Source organism: Bubalus bubalis, chromosome 11 (assembly GCF_019923935.1).
Source record: "Bubalus bubalis isolate 160015118507 breed Murrah chromosome 11, NDDB_SH_1, whole genome shotgun sequence".
Classification (NCBI taxonomy): domain Eukaryota; kingdom Metazoa; phylum Chordata; class Mammalia; order Artiodactyla; family Bovidae; genus Bubalus; species Bubalus bubalis.
In genome coordinates this window covers 30,692,104-30,709,345 of record NC_059167.1, presented here as the reverse complement: position 1 = coordinate 30,709,345, position 17,242 = coordinate 30,692,104, and the positions used below count along the sequence as shown (strand labels likewise).

The window sequence follows — 17,242 nt, the reverse complement described above, 5'->3', positions numbered from 1 at the left end:
GTAGAAATACTACTGTGGATACATATGTAATGTCCAACTGGTAAGTGATGGAAAGGGAGCAGGCACTGCAAAACAAAACCATATTTTAGATTGATTTATTATATTATTTTCACTACAAGGGTAATGTTATTAAAACAGTATGTATCAAAAATATGTATGTATCAAATAGTATGTATAAAAAATTAATACCTAAAAATTCCATAAAAATAGTTTCATTCACTTTCAGTTGTTCAGTACTTGCCAACACTCTGTTTTGAATTTCTTCATATTCTCTTTTCTTCTCATAATATTCATGTGAGAGGGGTGTTTCTGAGTATTTTAGTTGGTATTGCTTTAAAACATCTTTATACTGACATATATAACCATGGTACATTTTTCTGTTAAAATTAAAAGAAATGATATCAATATAACAAAAGTGCATCTAAAAACTTTCTAAAATCACTTGTTAAAAACTACTAAATTAAGCATAAAAGACAAGTTAAAAATCTACTTATTTTTGCTTCACTCAATACTGTCTGCCCTTTAAACTTTTCTTAACTCTATTAAACTTTACAATTCTCTACTCTTTTTCTTCACTACCTGAGTTACTCACTCCTTAATCCTCTTCAATTAAAATTCTACTTCCACCATTCTAATGAATCCACCCTTCCCAAGGTTACCAATGATCTAATTTGTCCAACTTATTGATCTCTTTTCACTTCTCATCCTACATGACAATGCAGAACCTGGTTCTTTTGATTACTTCTTGAATCTCTATCCTCCCTGAGTTCTAAATCTCTATTATTCCCAGTTCAGCTACCTTTATAACCATGCCTTTAAATATCCTTAAGTTTTCTAAGCTAAAATTATCACTTTCTATGTGACAGAACTTTGGGTTCACAATCATTCTTGCATACTCCACAACTGTATTATAAGAAAATTTCAGCACTGTTTGGAGGAACTCCTCCAGTACAGTTCAGGTAGAGGTGAATGATCATCTCTTCAAGAACCAGTCTTGAGTGAGACGGTCAATTCTTGCAAAAAAGGTATTAACTCTTCCTTCTTACCTGAACTTTGCTTCATCTACAAGACAAGTCAATTACTATGATCTATGGGCCAAATCTAACCTGCTACCTGTTTTTGTACAGTTTATGAGCTAAGAACAATTTTTACATTTTAAAATTTTTAAAAATCAAAATACTAATAATAATACTTCATGAAAGTTAAAGTGAAGTCACTCAGTTGTGTCCGACTCTTTGTGACCCCATGGACTGTAGCCTACCAGGCTCCTCTGTCCATGGGATTTTCCAGGCAATAGTACTGGAGTGGGCTGCCATTTCCTTCTCCAAAATACTTCATGACAGATCAAAATTAATGAAAATCAAGCTGCAAATGTCCATAAATAAAGTTTTATTAGAACACAATACTTACATATTGCCTAAAGTTGCTCTTATACCAAAATACCAGACTGGAGTAGCTGTGACAAAGGCTTTAACATTTAAAAAGCCTAGAACATTTACTATCGGGAGCTTTACCAAAAAAAGTTTGCCAGTCCTCACTTACAACATTGAACATGTTCAATCCAGGTTCACTGCAAAACCATATTCTTGAGAGAAGAAAAAGATGGCAGAGTAGAGGGACAGGGAGCTCATCTTTTCCCACAAACACAACAGAACTACATCTACAGGTAGAATGATTCTTATAGAATACCTACTTAAAGCTTGCAGAAGATCTCAATTAAAGCTACAAGGAAGACTACCATGTAACCACTGCTCCTGAAGGAGGACTGAAATCTGAGCCAATTATCTGCACTCCCACTTTGGCATGGGGATGAGGCTTGGGCAGGTTCTCATGCAGGTGGATTTGTGAGCACACTTACATGCCTCATCCCTTCATAGATCATAGCCTTGTTGTGGCAAAGGGCTGGCATAACTCAATGGAGCTATCAGCCATGCTGTTCAGGGCCACCCAAGATAGACACATCACAGTGAAGACTTCTGACAAAATGTGGTCCACAGGAAATGGCAAACCACTCCAGTATTCCTCCTGTGAGAACCCCATGAACAGTATGAAGAGACAAAAAGATATGACATCAGAAGCTGAGTCCCCCAGGTTGAAAGATGTCCAATATGCAACTGGGGAAGAACAATGAACCATTACTAATAGCTCCAGAAATAATGAAGTGGTTGGGCCAAAGCAGAATCAGCACTCAGTTGTGGATGTGACTGATGGGGAAAGTAAACCTCGACACTGTAAAGAACAATATTGCACAGGAACCTGGAATGTTAGCTCCACAAATTAAGGTAAATAGGCTGTGGTCAAACAGGAGATAGCAGGAGTGAACATCACAGTTTAGGAGTCAGCAAACCAAAAAGGACTGGAATGGGTGAATTTAATTCAGATGAAACGATCTCCTTTAGGATGGACTGGTTGAATCTCCTTGCAGTCCAAGGGATTCTCAAGAGTCTTCTCCAACACCACAGTTCAAAAGCATCAATTCTTCTGTGCTCAGCCCTCTTTATAGTCCAACTCTCACATCCATACATGACTACTGGAAAAACCATAGCTTTGACTAGATGGACCTTTGTTGGCTAAGTAATGTCTCTGCTTTTTAATATGTTGGCTAGATTGGTCATAAATTTTCTTCCAAGGAGCAAGCGTCCTTTAATTTCACGGCTGCAGTCACTATCTGCAGTGATTTTGGAGCCCCCCAAAATAAAGTCTGTCACTGCTTCCACTGTTTCCCCATCTATTTGCCATGAAGTGATAGGACCAGATGCCATGATCTTAGTTTTCTGAATGTTGAGTTGTAAGCCAACTTTTTCACTCTCCACTTTCACTTTCATCAAGAGGCTTTTTATTTCCTCTTCACTTTCTCTGCCATAAGGGTGGTGTCATTTGCATATCTGAGGTTATTGATATTTCTCCCAGCAATCTTGATTCCAGCTTGTGCTTCTTCCAGCCCAGCATTTCTCATGATGTACTCTGCATAGAAGTTAAATAAGCAGGGTGACAATATACAGCCTTGATGTACTCCTTTCCCTATTTGGAACCAGTCTGTTGTTCCATGTCCAGCTCTAACTGTTGCTTCCTGACCTGCATACAGATGCCTCAAGAGGCAGGTCAGGTGGTCTAGTATTCCCATCTCTTGAAGAATTTTCCACCGTTTGTGGTGATCCACATAGTCAAAGGCTTTGGCATAGTCAATAAAGCAGAAGTAGATGTTTTTCTGGAACTCTCTTGCTTTTTCAATAATCTAACGGATGTTGGCAATTTGATCTCTGGTTCCTCTGCCTTTTCTAAATCCAGCTTGAGCATCTGGAAGTTCATGGTTCACATATTGCTCAAGCCTGGCCTGGAGAATTTTGAGCATTACTTTACTAGCGTGTGAGGTGAGTGCAATTGTGCGGTAGTTTGAGCATTCTTTGGCATTGCCTTTCTTTGGGATTGGAATGAAAACTGACCTTTTCCAGTCCTGTGGCCACTGCTGAGTTTTCCCAATTCGATGGCATATTGAGTGCAGCACTTTCACAGCATCATCTTTCAGGATTTGAAATAGCTCAACTGGAATTCCATCACCTCCACTAGCTTTGTTTGTAGTGATGCTTCCTAAGGCCCATTTGACTTCGCATTCCAGGATGTCTGGCTCTAGGTGAGTGATCATACCATCACGATTATCTGGGTCGTGAAGATCTTTTCTGAATAGTTTCTGTGTATTCTTGGCAAGCCTTCTTAATACCTTCTGCTTCTGTTAGGTCCATACCATTTCTGTCCTTTATTGTGCCCATCTTTGCATGAAATGTTCCCTTGGTATCTCTAATTTTCTTGAAGAGATCTCTAGTCTTTTCCTTTCTATTGTTTTCCTCTATATCTTTGCACTGATCACTGAGGAAGGCTTTCTTATCTCTCCTTGCTATTCTTTGGAACTCTGCATTCAAATGGGTATATCCTGCCTTTTCTCCTTTGCTTTTCACAGCTATTTGTAAGGCCTCCTCAGACAGCCATTTTGCTTTCTGCATTTCTTTTTCTCAGAAATGGTCTTGATCCCTGTCTCCTGTACAATGTTATGAACCTCCATCCATAGTTCTTCAGGCACTCTATCAGATCTAATCCCTTGAATCTATTTCTCACTTCTACTATACAATTGTAAGGGATTTGATTTAGGTCATACCTAAATGGTCTAGTGATTTTTCCCTACTTTCTTCAATTTAAGTCTGAATTTGGCAATAAGGAGTTCGTAATCTGAGCCACAGTCAGCTCCCAGTCTTGTTTTTGCTGACTGTATTGAGCTTCTCCATCTTTGGCTTCAAAGAATATAATCAATCTGATTTCAGTATTGACCATCTGGTGATGTCCACGTGTAGAATCTTCTCGTGTTCTTGGGAGAGGGTGTTTGCTATGACCAGTGCATTCTCTTGGTAAAACTGGAAGGTGTTATATGTCTTCACAGAACCAGTCAACTTCAGCTTCTTCAGCATTAGTGGTTGGGGCAGTACTTGGGCCAGTACTTAAGTACTGAAATGCAGTACCTGGGTGTAATCTCAAACACAACAGAATGATCTCCATTCATTTCCATGGCAAACCATTCAACATCACAGTAATCCAAGTCTATGCCCCAACCACTAAGGCTGAAGAAGCTGAAGTTGACCAGTTCTGTAAAGACATACAACATCTTCTAAAACTAACACCAAAAATAGATGTCCTTTTCATCATAGAGGATTGGAATGCACAATTAGGAAGTCAAGAGATACCTGTAGTAACAGGCAAGTTTGGCCCTGGAATACAAAATGAAGTAGGGCAAAGGCTAACAGAGTTTTGTCAAGAGAACACACTAGTCATAGCAAACACTCTCTTCCAACAACACAACAGACAATTCTTCAGGTGGATATCACCAAATGGTCAATGCCAAAATTGATTCCATTCTTTGCAGTCCAAGATGGAGAAACTCTATACCGTCAGCAAAAAGAAGACCTGGAGTTGACTGTGGCTCAGATCATGAGCTCCTTACTGAAAAATTCAGACTTAAATTGAAGAAAATAAGGAAAACCACTAGGTCATACATCAATTATACCTCAATAAAGCTGGGGTTGAAAATAGTAAGAAAAAAATAAAAATTAAAAATAAAATTGATACTGTTCTTATCCAATTATGTTAAAAATAAAAACATTTCATTTTTTTAAATTAAGTGAAATTATTATATAATGTGTTCCAAGTTCCTCACTTTGTTTCATTATATTCACTAACTACATTTAATTCCCCAAACCAAGTGATTTAACACATAATAAACCCATACAAATATTAATATTTCTCCATCAGAATATAATATCCCACTAAACAACTGAAAAACACAAATTTTATATAAAAATACCCTTTTAAAGCCAATATTCCAATTTTCTTATAAGCTAACTTTATAAGAGGCTACTCCTTAAGGTGTTTGACCATAGCAACTCAGTCATAAAAAACATTAATTGAAGCACTCTGCTTTATATTGCTACTAATAGTTACTATGTTAAGGACAAGAGCTTTATAACAAATAGGTAGGCCAACAATGACAACCAAAGAGTCCAAAACACTGGATTTACTTTAAAAAAATTTTGTGTACATTTTTCAATTAATATTTTTACAAATAATGTCTTATTAAAACTAACTTATAGAATTGATAAGCTTAAATTAATATTTATACTGTACTTGTCTTTTTCAATAGTTTCTTGATAAATAATAAATTGCTCCTGCATGTAGTCTTCATGTTTATGAAATACATCACATGTTGGCTTCCAGCTATGGAAAAAAATACTGTAATTAGCATCTAAGAATAATAAATTGAAGAAATAATAAAAACGAATGTAACCACTTAAACAATCTTTCCTTTCTTGGAGAAAATAAGCTTACATCAAGAAAAACATTCCCATCTCCCATCATCACCACTATGACCATACATGCAATTGTATACATGTTTGAATATCAACATCCAGTAATTTTCACATAAAGTTTGTTTGGGAACCACAACTAGGGAAGGAACAAATTTGACATGCCTGGATTGTGTATTGCAATGACATCTCTGGAATATACTCTGCAACACTCTATGTTGTATAGAGTGTTGGCATCAGGCTATCTTTCTCATCATACTTATAAGATCTTAGTTAAGAAATTCTATTGGAGTAAATATTTATAGAGTTGTTGCTGTTCAGTTGCTAAATCATAACCAACTCTTTGTGACCCCATGAACTGCAGCATTCCAGGCTCCCCTTATTTTATTATCTCCCAGAGTTTGCTCAAATTCATGCCCACTGAGTCAGTGATGCTATCTAACCATCTCATCCTATGCCACTCCCTTCTCCTTTTGCTTTCAATCTTTCCCAGCAACAGGGTCTTTTCCATGAGTTGGCTCTTTGCATCAGGTGGTCAAAGTACTGGATCTTCAGCTCCAGCATCAGTCCCTCTGATGAATATTCAGGGTCCATTTCCTTTGGGATTGATGGGTTTGATCTCCTTGCAATCCATGCAACTTTCAAGAGCCTTCTCCAGCACAATTCGAAAGCATCAATTCTTTGGTGCTCAGTCTTCTTTACAGACCAACTCACATCCGTACATGGCTACTGAAAAACGGACTCTACAGATCTTTGTAGATAAAGTGATGTCTCTGTTTTTTAATATACTATTTCTGTTTGTTATAGCTTTCCTTTCAATGAGCAAGTGTCTTTTAATTTCATGGCAGCACCTGTCACAGTCTTCAGTGACTTTGGAGCCCAAGAAAAGAAAATCTGTCACTGCTTCTACTTTTTCCCCTTGTATTTGCCATGAAGAGATGGGACCAGGTGCCCTGATCTTAGATTTTTGAATGCTGAGTTTCAAGCCAACTTTTTCACTCTCCTCTTTCACCCTCATCAAGAGAGTCTTTCAGTTAAGTTCAGTTCAGTCGCTCAGTCATGTCCGACTCTTTGCGACCCCATGAATCGCAGCACGCCAGACCTCCCTGTCCATAACCAACTCCCAGAGTTCACTCAAACTCATGTCCATCAGGTCGGTGATACCAGCCAGCCATCTCATCCTCTGTCGTTCCCTTCTCCTCCCGCCCTCAATCCCTCCCAGCATCAGAGTCTTTTCCAATGAGTCAACTCTTCGTATGAGGTGGCCAAAGTATTGGAGTTTCAGCTTTAGCATCAGTCCTCCCAATGAACACCCAGGACTGATCTCCTTTAGAATGGACTGGTTGGATCTCCTTGCAGTCCAAGGGACTCTCAAGAGTCTTCTCCAACACCACAGTTCAAAAGCATCAATTCTTTGGCGCTCAGCTTTCTTCACAGTCCAACTCTCACATCCATACATGACTACTGGAAAAACCATAGCCTTGACTAGACAGACCTTTGTTGGCAAAGTAATGTCTCTGCTTTTGAATATGATATCTAGGTTGGTCATAACTTTGTTTCCAAGGAGTAAAGTGAAAGAAAGTGAAGTTGCTCAGTTGTGTCCGACTCTTTGCGACCCCATGGACTGTAGCCTATCAGGCTCCTCTGTCCATGGGATTTTCCAGGCAAGAGTGCTGGAGTAGATTGCCATTTCCTTCTCCAGGGGATCTTCCCGACCCAGGAATCAAACCCGGGTCTCCCGCATTGCAGGCAGACGTTTTACCATCTGAGCCACCAGGGAAGCCCCAAGGAGTAAGAGTCTTTTAATTTCATGGCTATATTACCCCTACCATAGTTTGCCCTCAGGCCAAACTACAGGGAGGGAACACAGCCCCACCCATCAGCAAATGCCCATCAGAGCAAGACCTGTTTGCCCCAGAGCCAGTAACTCTAATCAAGGAGCTTCTACAATGGCACCCCACTCCAGTACTCTTGCCTGGAAAATCCCATGGATGGAGGAGCCTGGTGGGCTGCAGTCCATGGGGTCGCTAAGAGTCAGACACGACTGAGCGACTTCACTTTCACTTTTCACTTTCATGCATTGGAGAAGGCAATGGCAACCCGCTCCAGTGTTCTTGCCTGGAGAATCCCAGGGACAGGGGAGCCTGGTGGGCTTCCGTCTATGGGGTCGCACAGTCTGACACTACTGAAGTGACGTAGCAGCAGCACAAGCCTTTTATCCTTATCTACCAGAGGGCAGATAGAATGAAAACCACAATCACAGAAAACTAATCCAACTGATCACATGGATCACAGCCTTGTCTAACTCAATGAAACTATGAGCCATGCCATGTAGGGCCACCCAAGACAGACTGGTCATGGTGGAGAGTTCAGTCCACTGGAGAAGGAAATGGCAAACCACTTCAGCATTCTTACCTTGAGAACCCTATGAACAGTATGAAAAGGCATAAAATATGACACTGAAAGATGAACTTCCCAGGTCAGTAGGTGCCCAATATGCTACTGGAGAAGAGTGAAGAAATAGCTCCAAAAGGAATGAAGAGACTGAGCCAAAGTGGAAACAACGCCCAGTTGTGGATGTGTCTGGTGGTGAAAATAAAGTCTGAAGCTATAAAGAATAATACTGCATAGGAACCTGGAATGTTAGGACCATGAATCAAGTTAAATTGGAAGTGATCAAGCAAGAGATGGCAAGAATGAATGTCAACATTTTAGGAATTGATGAACTAAAATGTACTGGAATGGGTGAATTTAATTCAGATGACCATTACATCTACTACTGTAGGCAAGAATCCCCTAGGAGGAATGGAGTAGCCCTCATAGTTAACAAGAGAGTCCAAAATGCAGTACTTGGGTGCAATCTCAAAAACGACAGAATGATCTCTGTTCATTTCCAAGGCAAACCATTTAATATCACGGTAATCCTAATCTATGCCCCGACCAGTAACGCTGAAGAAGCTGAAGTTGAACAGTTCTATGATGGCCTACAAGAACTTCTAGAACTAACATCCAAAAAAATATGTCCTTTTCATTATAGGGGACTGGAATGCAAAAGTAGGAAGTCAAGAAGTAACAGGCAAATTTGGCCTTGGAGTACAAAATTAAGCAGAGCAAAGGCTAACAGAGTTTTGCCAAGAGAATGCTCTGGTCATAGCAAACACCCTCTTCCAACAACCTAAGAGATGACTACACCTGACAAGAGATGACATCACCAGATGATCGATACTGAAATCAGATTGATTATGTTCTTTGCAGCCAAAGATGGAGAAGCTCTATACAGTTAGCAAAAACAAGACGAGGAGTTGACTATGGCTCAGATCATGAACTTCTTATTGCCGAATTCAGACTTAAATTGAAGAAAGTGGGAAAAACCACTAGCCATAATTCAGGTATGGCCTATTTCAAATCCCTTACAATTATACAGTGGAAGTGAAAGATAGATTCACTTTCTATCTTTGTAGGGATTAGATTTGATAGAGAGAATGCCTGAAGAACTATGGATGGCAGTTCAGAACATTGTACAGGAGGTAGTGATCAAGACCATCCCCAAGAAAAAGAAATGCAAAAAGGCAAAATGGTTGTCTGAGGAGGCCCTACATATAGCTGAGAAAAGAAGAGAAGTGAAAGGCAAAGGAGAAAGGCAAAGATATATCCATCTGAATGCAGAGTTCTGAGGAAAAGCAAGGAGAGTTAAGAAAGCTGTCCTAAGTGATCAATGCAAAGAAAGAGGAAAACGATAGAATGGGAAAGACTAGAGATCTCTTCAAGAAAATTAGAGATACCAAGGGAATACTTCATGCAAAGAGGGGCACAATAAAGGACAGAAATGGTATGGACCTAACAGAAGCAGAAGACATTAAGAAGACTTGGCAAGAATACACAGAAGAACTATTCAAAAAAGATCTTAATGACCCAGATAACCACAATGGTGTGATCACTCACCTACAGCCAGACATCCTGGAATGTGAAGTCAAGTGGGCCTTAGGAAGCATCACTACAAACAAACCTAATGGAGGTGTTGGAAATTCCAGTTGAATTCCTCAAAGATGATCCTTAAAGATGATGCTGTGAATGTTGCACTCAATATGCCAGCAAACTTGGAAAACTCGGCAGTGGCCACAGGACTGGAAACAGTCAGTTTTCATTCCAATCCCAAAGAAAGGCAATGACAAAAATGTTCAAACTACTGCATAATTGCACTCATCTCACATACTAGCAAAGTAATGCTCAAAATTCTCCAAGCGAGGCTTCAGTAGTATGTGAACTAGGAACTTCCTGATTCAGAAAAGGCAGAGGAACCAGAAATCAAACTGCCAACATCCATTGGATTATCTAAAAAGCAAGAGAGTTCCAGAAAAACATCTGCTTCATTGACTATGCTAAAATCCTTTGCTGTGTATATCACAACAAACTGTGGAAAATTCTTAAAGAGATGGGAATACCAGATCTCCTTACCTGCCTCCTGCAAAACCTGTATGCAAGTCAAGAAGCAACAGTTAGAACCTGACATGGAACAATGGACTGGTTTAAAATTGGGAATGTAGTACATCAAGGCTGTATATTATCACCATGTTTATTTAACTTATATGCAGATTACCTCACTGGGATGCCGAGCTGGATGAAACACAAGTTGGAATCAAGATTGCAGGGAGAAATATCAATAACCTCAGATATGTAGATAACACCACCCTTATGACAGAAAGCAAAGAACTAAAGAGCCTCTTGAAAGTGAAAGAGGAGAGTGAAAAAGCTGGCTTAAAACTCAACATCCAAAAAATGAAGATCATGGCATCTGGTCCTATTACTTCATGGCAAATAGATGGGGAAACAATGAAAACAGTGACTGACTTTATTTTCTTGGGCTCCAAAATCACTGCAGATGGTGACTGCAGCCATGAAATTAAAAGACACTTGCTCCTTGGAAGAAAAACTATGACTAACCTAGACAGCATATTAAAAAGCAGAGACAGTACTTTGCCAACAAAGGTCCGTCTAGTCAAGGCTATGGTTTTTCAAGTAGTCATGTATGGATGTGAGAGTTGGACCATAAAGAAGGCTGAGCATTGAAGAATTGATGCCTCAACTGTGGTGTTGGCGAAGACTCTTGAAAGTCCCTTGGACAGAAAGGAGATCAACCAGTCAATCCTAAAAACAAATCAATCCAGAATATTCACTGGAAGAACTGAGGCTGAAGCTCCAACACTTTGGCCACCTGATGTGAAGAGTTGACTCTTGGGATGCTGGGAAAGACTGAAGGCAGGAGGAGAAGGAGATAACAAAGGACAAGATGGTTGACGGCATCACTAACTCAATGGACATCAGTTTGAACAAGCTCCAGGAGATGGTGAAGGACAGGGAAGCCTGGAGTGCTACAGTCCATGAGGTTGCAAAGAGTCGGACACGACTGAGTGACTGAACAACAACAACAACATATTCCTACATTGTGTGAGCAAGGTGATTTTCTTATTTCCTGGCCAATACCAGGTATTAACCTTCCTTAAATTTCTGTAAAACTTAAAGGCAAAATAATGTACAATAATATATAATATTATTGCTTTAATTTGTATGTCTGATCATTAGTAAGATTGAGCATTTGTTCACATGTTCATTAGACATACATTTCTTCACTTTGGCATTTACTTATTTACTGTCTTTGCCCATTTTTTCTAATGGGGCTTTGGCTCTTTATTACTAATTTCTACAAGCACTTTATATTTTTAAAATTAACCCTTCTTTGATGTTTTTCTACTTTATCTTTTTGCTTTTTGTATCAATTTGAGGTGTTTTTCTTTTTAATTTCTATGTATATTTACCATTTTTTCCCAGTGTGATTTCTACCTTTGATGACATAGAAAGATCTTCTCTCAAAGATTATAGTCACCTATATTGTCTTCTCATACTTTCATGAATTCATATTTCACATTTAAATCACTTAGCCACAAGCTGAAATCATGAACTAGAGGTATTTGCGCATTAAAATCAACAGATCCTACTAACTGTCCTCAGAACCCAGCAGAGAATAATCTTGTATAAAGTACATCTTAAACACAGTAGGTTCTAAGGAGAAACTACCAGTAATTTTCCAGAACCCACTGCAACTAACTGAGGGAAACCACAGGCGGGTCATAGTGGAGAGGTCTGACAGAATGTGGTCCACTGGAGAAGGGCATGGCAAACCACTTCAGTATTCTTGCCTTGAGAACCCCATGAACAGTATGAAAAGGCAAAATGATAGGATACTGAAAGAGGAACTCCCCAGGTCAGTAGGTGCCCAGTATGCTACTGGAGATCAGTGGAGAAGTAACTCCAGAAAGAATGAAGGGATGGAGCCAAAGCAAAAACAATACCTAGATGTGAGGGATTGGGGGCAGGAGGAGAAGGGGACGACAGAGGATGAGATGGCTGGGTGGCATCACCGACTCGATGGAAGTGAGTTTGAGTGAACTCCAGGAGTTGGTGATGGACAGGGAGGCCTGGCGTGCTGCAATTCATGGGGTCGCAAAGAGTCGGACACGACTGAGCGACTGAAGTGAACTGAACTGGTAAAACCTACTGCAGTATACCTCAAAGAAAAAGTTGAACAGTACATAGTGTTTTGTTAATGATACTGCCAAAAAAACATTTAAACATTGATAATTTCAGTGTTGGCAAGGTTGTGAGGAATAGAAACTCTCATATATTGTTGGTGAAAGTATAAGTTAGTATAATTTTTTTGGAGAGAACTTTAGAATTACTTATCAAATATTTAAACATGCATACTCTCTGATCTAGAAATGCCATTTCCAGGAGTTCATTCTATAGCAGCAGTTCTAGAAATATGGAAGGAGACCTGTATATATTGCTTATAATAGGAAATAACTGTAAATAACCAAAATGTGTATTAATAGGAGAATGATTAAGTAACTTAGGATGCATCAATACTATAAAATATTACGGAGCTGTTAAAAAAAGAATGAAATCTATACACAATCATCACATGTATAGTACCATTTACATTACATATTGTTAAATTTTAAAAACAAGTTGAAAAATCAGAACGGTATGATTGCATTTTTGAGACAAGCAAAGTCAGAAATACAGGTAGATATATAAATAAGCATATGTAGTAATGGTGTTGAATGAATGTATATTTTAAAAGGTCTGAAAGGGTGCTCACTGTTAAGAGTGATTACCTATAAGAAAGAGGACAGGGTGGGGGTGGGGACTGCAGACAGGGAGAGACTTTTTACTCCATATATTTGTATACTCTTTGAATTTTAAAATAACAAAACATTTTAAAACAGGTATGATTCTTTAGTACTTAATACAAAGACAGTGGCTCACATAAAATTAAATACAGAAAGCTAACACACTTTATTTTTGTAAGTGCCTGATCATACAATTAGGTTCCATTAACAAGTCTTTGTAAAAAAAAAAAAAAGTCTTTGCTTCAAAATGTTTGTCTTAAATAATATTAATAGATATAAATATTAGAATAGGATGTGAGACTATACTGAAAGAATTAAGATACTAAATAATTTTATTTTGAAAAGCTACTAATTTTAGGCTAGTTCGCTTAGACAAAAAGATCTTGAAAATTCAAAGATGAAAATTATTTTAGATCTATTTATCCAATAGGAATTTTCTATACTGAGTCTAGATTATTCAAAATATTATATTTATACTAACTGGATTTGAACTAGAGAGATCTTAGGGCTTTCCTGATAGCTCAGTTGGTAAAGAATCCGCCTGCATAGCAAGAGACCCCGGTTCAATTGCTAGGTGAGAAAGATCCCCTGGAAAAGAGATAAGCTACCCACTCCAGTATTCTTGGGCTTCCTTTGTGGCTCAGCTGGTAAAGAATCTACCTGCAATGCAGGAAACCTGAGTTCAATCTCTGGGCTGGGAAGATCCCCTGGAGAAGGGAATGGCTACCCACTCCAGTATTCTGGTCTGGAGAATTCCATGGACTGTATACTCCATGAAGTCACAAACGGTCAGACATGATTGAGTGACTTTCACCTCACTTAGAACACTTACTTCTTTCTTTTGAACCTTCTGTTATCCCTTTTACATTGTCTTGTAACAAGGAAATTGAAGACCTGATTCATCATTTTCCTAATATTGGTGAAGTAAAGTCGCTCAGTCGTGTCCGACTCTTTGCGACCCCATGGACACCAGGCTCCTCTGTCCATGGGATTTTCTAGGCAAGAGTACTGGAGTGAGTTGCCATTTCCTTCCCCAGGGAATCTTCCAGACCCGGAGATGGAACCCAGGTTTCCCGCATTGTAGACAGACGCTTTACCGTCTGAGCTACCAGGGAAGTCCAATATAAAATACCTCTTTCAAGCAACAGTGTCTTCAACTATAAACTCAATACTCCTGAATAAGAGAATCTAATGACAATTATTGAAAGTTTCTTTAAAATACTCACTTACTACAGTTGTCTTTGATCTCTTTACTATGTTTACAGTAATGACCAATTTCCTCATCTGTCGTATTTATAGTTTCATGTATCTTACAAACAGTAGCTTTGTATTCTTTAATATCTTCAAAGCATTCTAGAAAACAGAAATATTTATTTTCTTAAGGAGAAATTATAAATTCAAAATAAACAAATACAGTAGGAAAAAAGATATGGCAACTAACCTAAAAAAGGAGAACCAAAGAATGGACAGGAAGTGAAGCTTGAGATGGGAAGGGCCCTAAAGAGCACAGGACCAGTCAGGCTTGGTCCTAGACCCAGAAGCTAAGAAGTCCTGTTTGAGATTGAAGAGAAATGTCCCCTGTTCCATCTCTAATGTAAGAGGGCTAGATTAAGAAATGTCTAAGATCAATGGTATCTTATGATGTTATGAGTCATGTAAACATTTATTCACATGATACTAATGTAAGAGTTTTGTTTTTGACAAATATGAAATTTCTATTAATCAATTCCAAGTCATTATTTAATACATCTTCAATTCACTTATTTCTTTGTCACTAGTGAGTAAACACAAGATAAAAATAATATCTAATTTCTTTAAAAAAAAACAAATTCTTAATTCCCTATTCTCTTTTGTTGCAGAAAAGATAAATTTATTAAACCTTTCAGAACTATTAGAAATAATGATTGTAGCTTCTTTTGATAGTTTTTATGTAGGATCTTAAAAGACTACATTTATATAATTTGCTTTATCATTCTACTCATAATATTAATTTTAATAATTAGCAATCCTGAAAATGTGGCATCCATTAATCCTGGCCACTGACTTTTGATGATTTCTAAAAATATTTAAAATTTTTTACTCAAATGTTTGAAACAACCTGTGTTGAAGAAAAAATATTTTCAATTTTATGTAATTATGAGTGATTTCTACTTAAAATTCCTAAACACAAAATAATTAAATGCTGAATACAGAATACCGACATGTACTATTGAAAAACTAGCTAGGGTAAATAGCTTATTATTATTCACTAGATAGAAGGGGGAGCTCTAATGACAACTATAAATTACCCTAAACCAAGCAACTGCATAACATCTTATATTCTATAAAAAATTAAAACATCTTTGTCATGCAAAACTACTTACTGTTAATTCGCTGAACTATATCTTCTTTAGTACTTATATCTTGTTCATACTGGAAAACTAAAATAAATAATTTTTTTGTAACTTCATTTCATTGTTCAAATATCAAATGATAATACAAATAGTTACCTACTTCTTTATTTTCATTTTATACCTACCAAATTCTAGCAGAAGTCTGTCCAGACTGACAAATAGGCTGTCATTCATCTTGGACACTTTGCTAAAAAGAAAAATAATAATAATAAGGAAGGATTTTCTAAAAACCTTTTGACACGGTATTATTACAGAAAAAATGTGGATGGAAGAAGAGACACCTTCATCCCGGTACTGGGCAGGTACTTAAAAAATGAATGTCGTTATATATATTAAAATATATACAATTATACATAGTAAATTGAATGTCGTTGCATTACTAAAACTTAACAATTGTTTATACATGGTAGTGCCATAAGTCACTGAAGAATCTGGAGTCCACAGACACCCAGATTTCTCCAAAGGACATGCTCTTTACAATAAACTGTTATCTCTGAATGTTCTTTCTCGGCGTGAGTACTACGTGTAGCAAAATTCTGAAATTCCTTCACCAACAGCTAGGTAAAACCTACAGGAACTGTGCAATTTGACACTTGCGAATTTACCACCAAGAATCTAAAAGTGGAGCTCTTTACTGGACTACCAAGTCGCGTTAAAAAAAAAAAAAACAACGCCTGAGGCGGGGTTTGGACCTCTCTTCACCACAGAGTCGAAGAGCTACTACTCTTCCCGCGCGTTCTTAAGCGGGGAGTTTGCTCGCCGACTCCCTTCAGAGACGACTCGCTTCTTTTCACCCGAGACCGTCCTCGACACTCCAGCCTCGCGGCGACCCCCAAAGCCTCGGGCTGCAGTGCGGCCGAAAGCGAGGCCACGGGCCGGGAAAGCCCTCAGAACGCAACTTCCAGTCATACTCCGGGGACAGGGCCCTCCAGCCCCGCAAACCCTTCATGGCCGCCGGCCCTCGGAATAACCGCCATCCCCAGTTCTTCCCCATCCACCTCACAGTGACCCCCTCTGGGACCCGAACGCCCACCCTTCCTTCCCGGATCCCACACTCTACTCTGGGCGGCGAGAGCCGAGGACAGGACAGCAGATCGCCACACAGACCGAGCACCGCCTCTACCTCGCTCGGCCCCACCCAGCCGCGCGAAGCCCACCGCGGAGCTCCAGATCGCGCTGAAAAGCGAGGTCCGACTCCCCGCGAGACCGGCGCGGCTGCGCTCACGCCTCCCTCCCCCGCGAAGCGAGAATCAAGCATCGCGCCGCCCGAGACCTGCTGGGATCAGAAGCCCTAGACCCAGGCTAGGGAACCTGTCGGGAGCTGTTGTTTTCTTTCCCTAAGACTAGCCATTCCTTTTGTGAAATAACAGTTTAAAATGCATTTCGGAGAAGAGCAATAAAATTGACATTAACTTTAACATGACAACAAAAACCACTCGAATCAATCGTCAAAATTCAATTTCGCATTCAGCATTCAAAACTCGCTGAAAAGCAAGTCTAAGAATTCAAATACATTTTCATTTAACAAACATTTTGAGAGTGGTATTTGTTTAGTTTCAAATAAAATGTACATTAATATTTTCTTTCCAAAATGCTGTCTTTGTAATTTATATTCTTAGACCTTGCATATCTAAGGTGAAATAAAGAATTCACTTTATAACTTATAACTTATTTATGGTTTATAACTTGTTCACAATGATTTAGACAAATAGTCCCCCCAAACTGCCTTCATTATTTGTATTGTTGTTGTTTAGCCACTAAGTACTCCTTTGCGATCCCATAGACTGTAGCCTGCCAGGCTCCTTAGCCCACGGGA

At 38.9% G+C, this 17,242-nt stretch overlaps 1 protein-coding gene across 2 annotated transcripts in view; it reads right to left on the bottom strand.

Annotated features, from left to right (window-relative positions):
• The window catches only part of C11H14orf39 (chromosome 11 C14orf39 homolog), a 50,950-nt gene extending 34,363 nt beyond the window's left edge, over positions 1-16,587 (bottom strand). For both annotated transcript variants that reach the window (XM_044924898.2, XM_025295417.3), the window contains exons 1-7: positions 16,460-16,587; positions 15,552-15,613; positions 15,397-15,453; positions 14,260-14,386; positions 5,668-5,757; positions 190-377; positions 23-65 (exon numbers count right to left, since the gene is read on the bottom strand). In XM_044924898.2, coding sequence (XP_044780833.2) covers positions 23-65; positions 190-377; positions 5,668-5,757; positions 14,260-14,386; positions 15,397-15,453; positions 15,552-15,600 — 554 coding nt within the window. In that variant the 5' untranslated portion in view covers positions 15,601-15,613; positions 16,460-16,587. The remainder of the gene's footprint in view (positions 1-22; positions 66-189; positions 378-5,667; positions 5,758-14,259; positions 14,387-15,396; positions 15,454-15,551; positions 15,614-16,459) is intronic.
• Between the last annotated feature and the right edge of the window lie 655 nt (positions 16,588-17,242).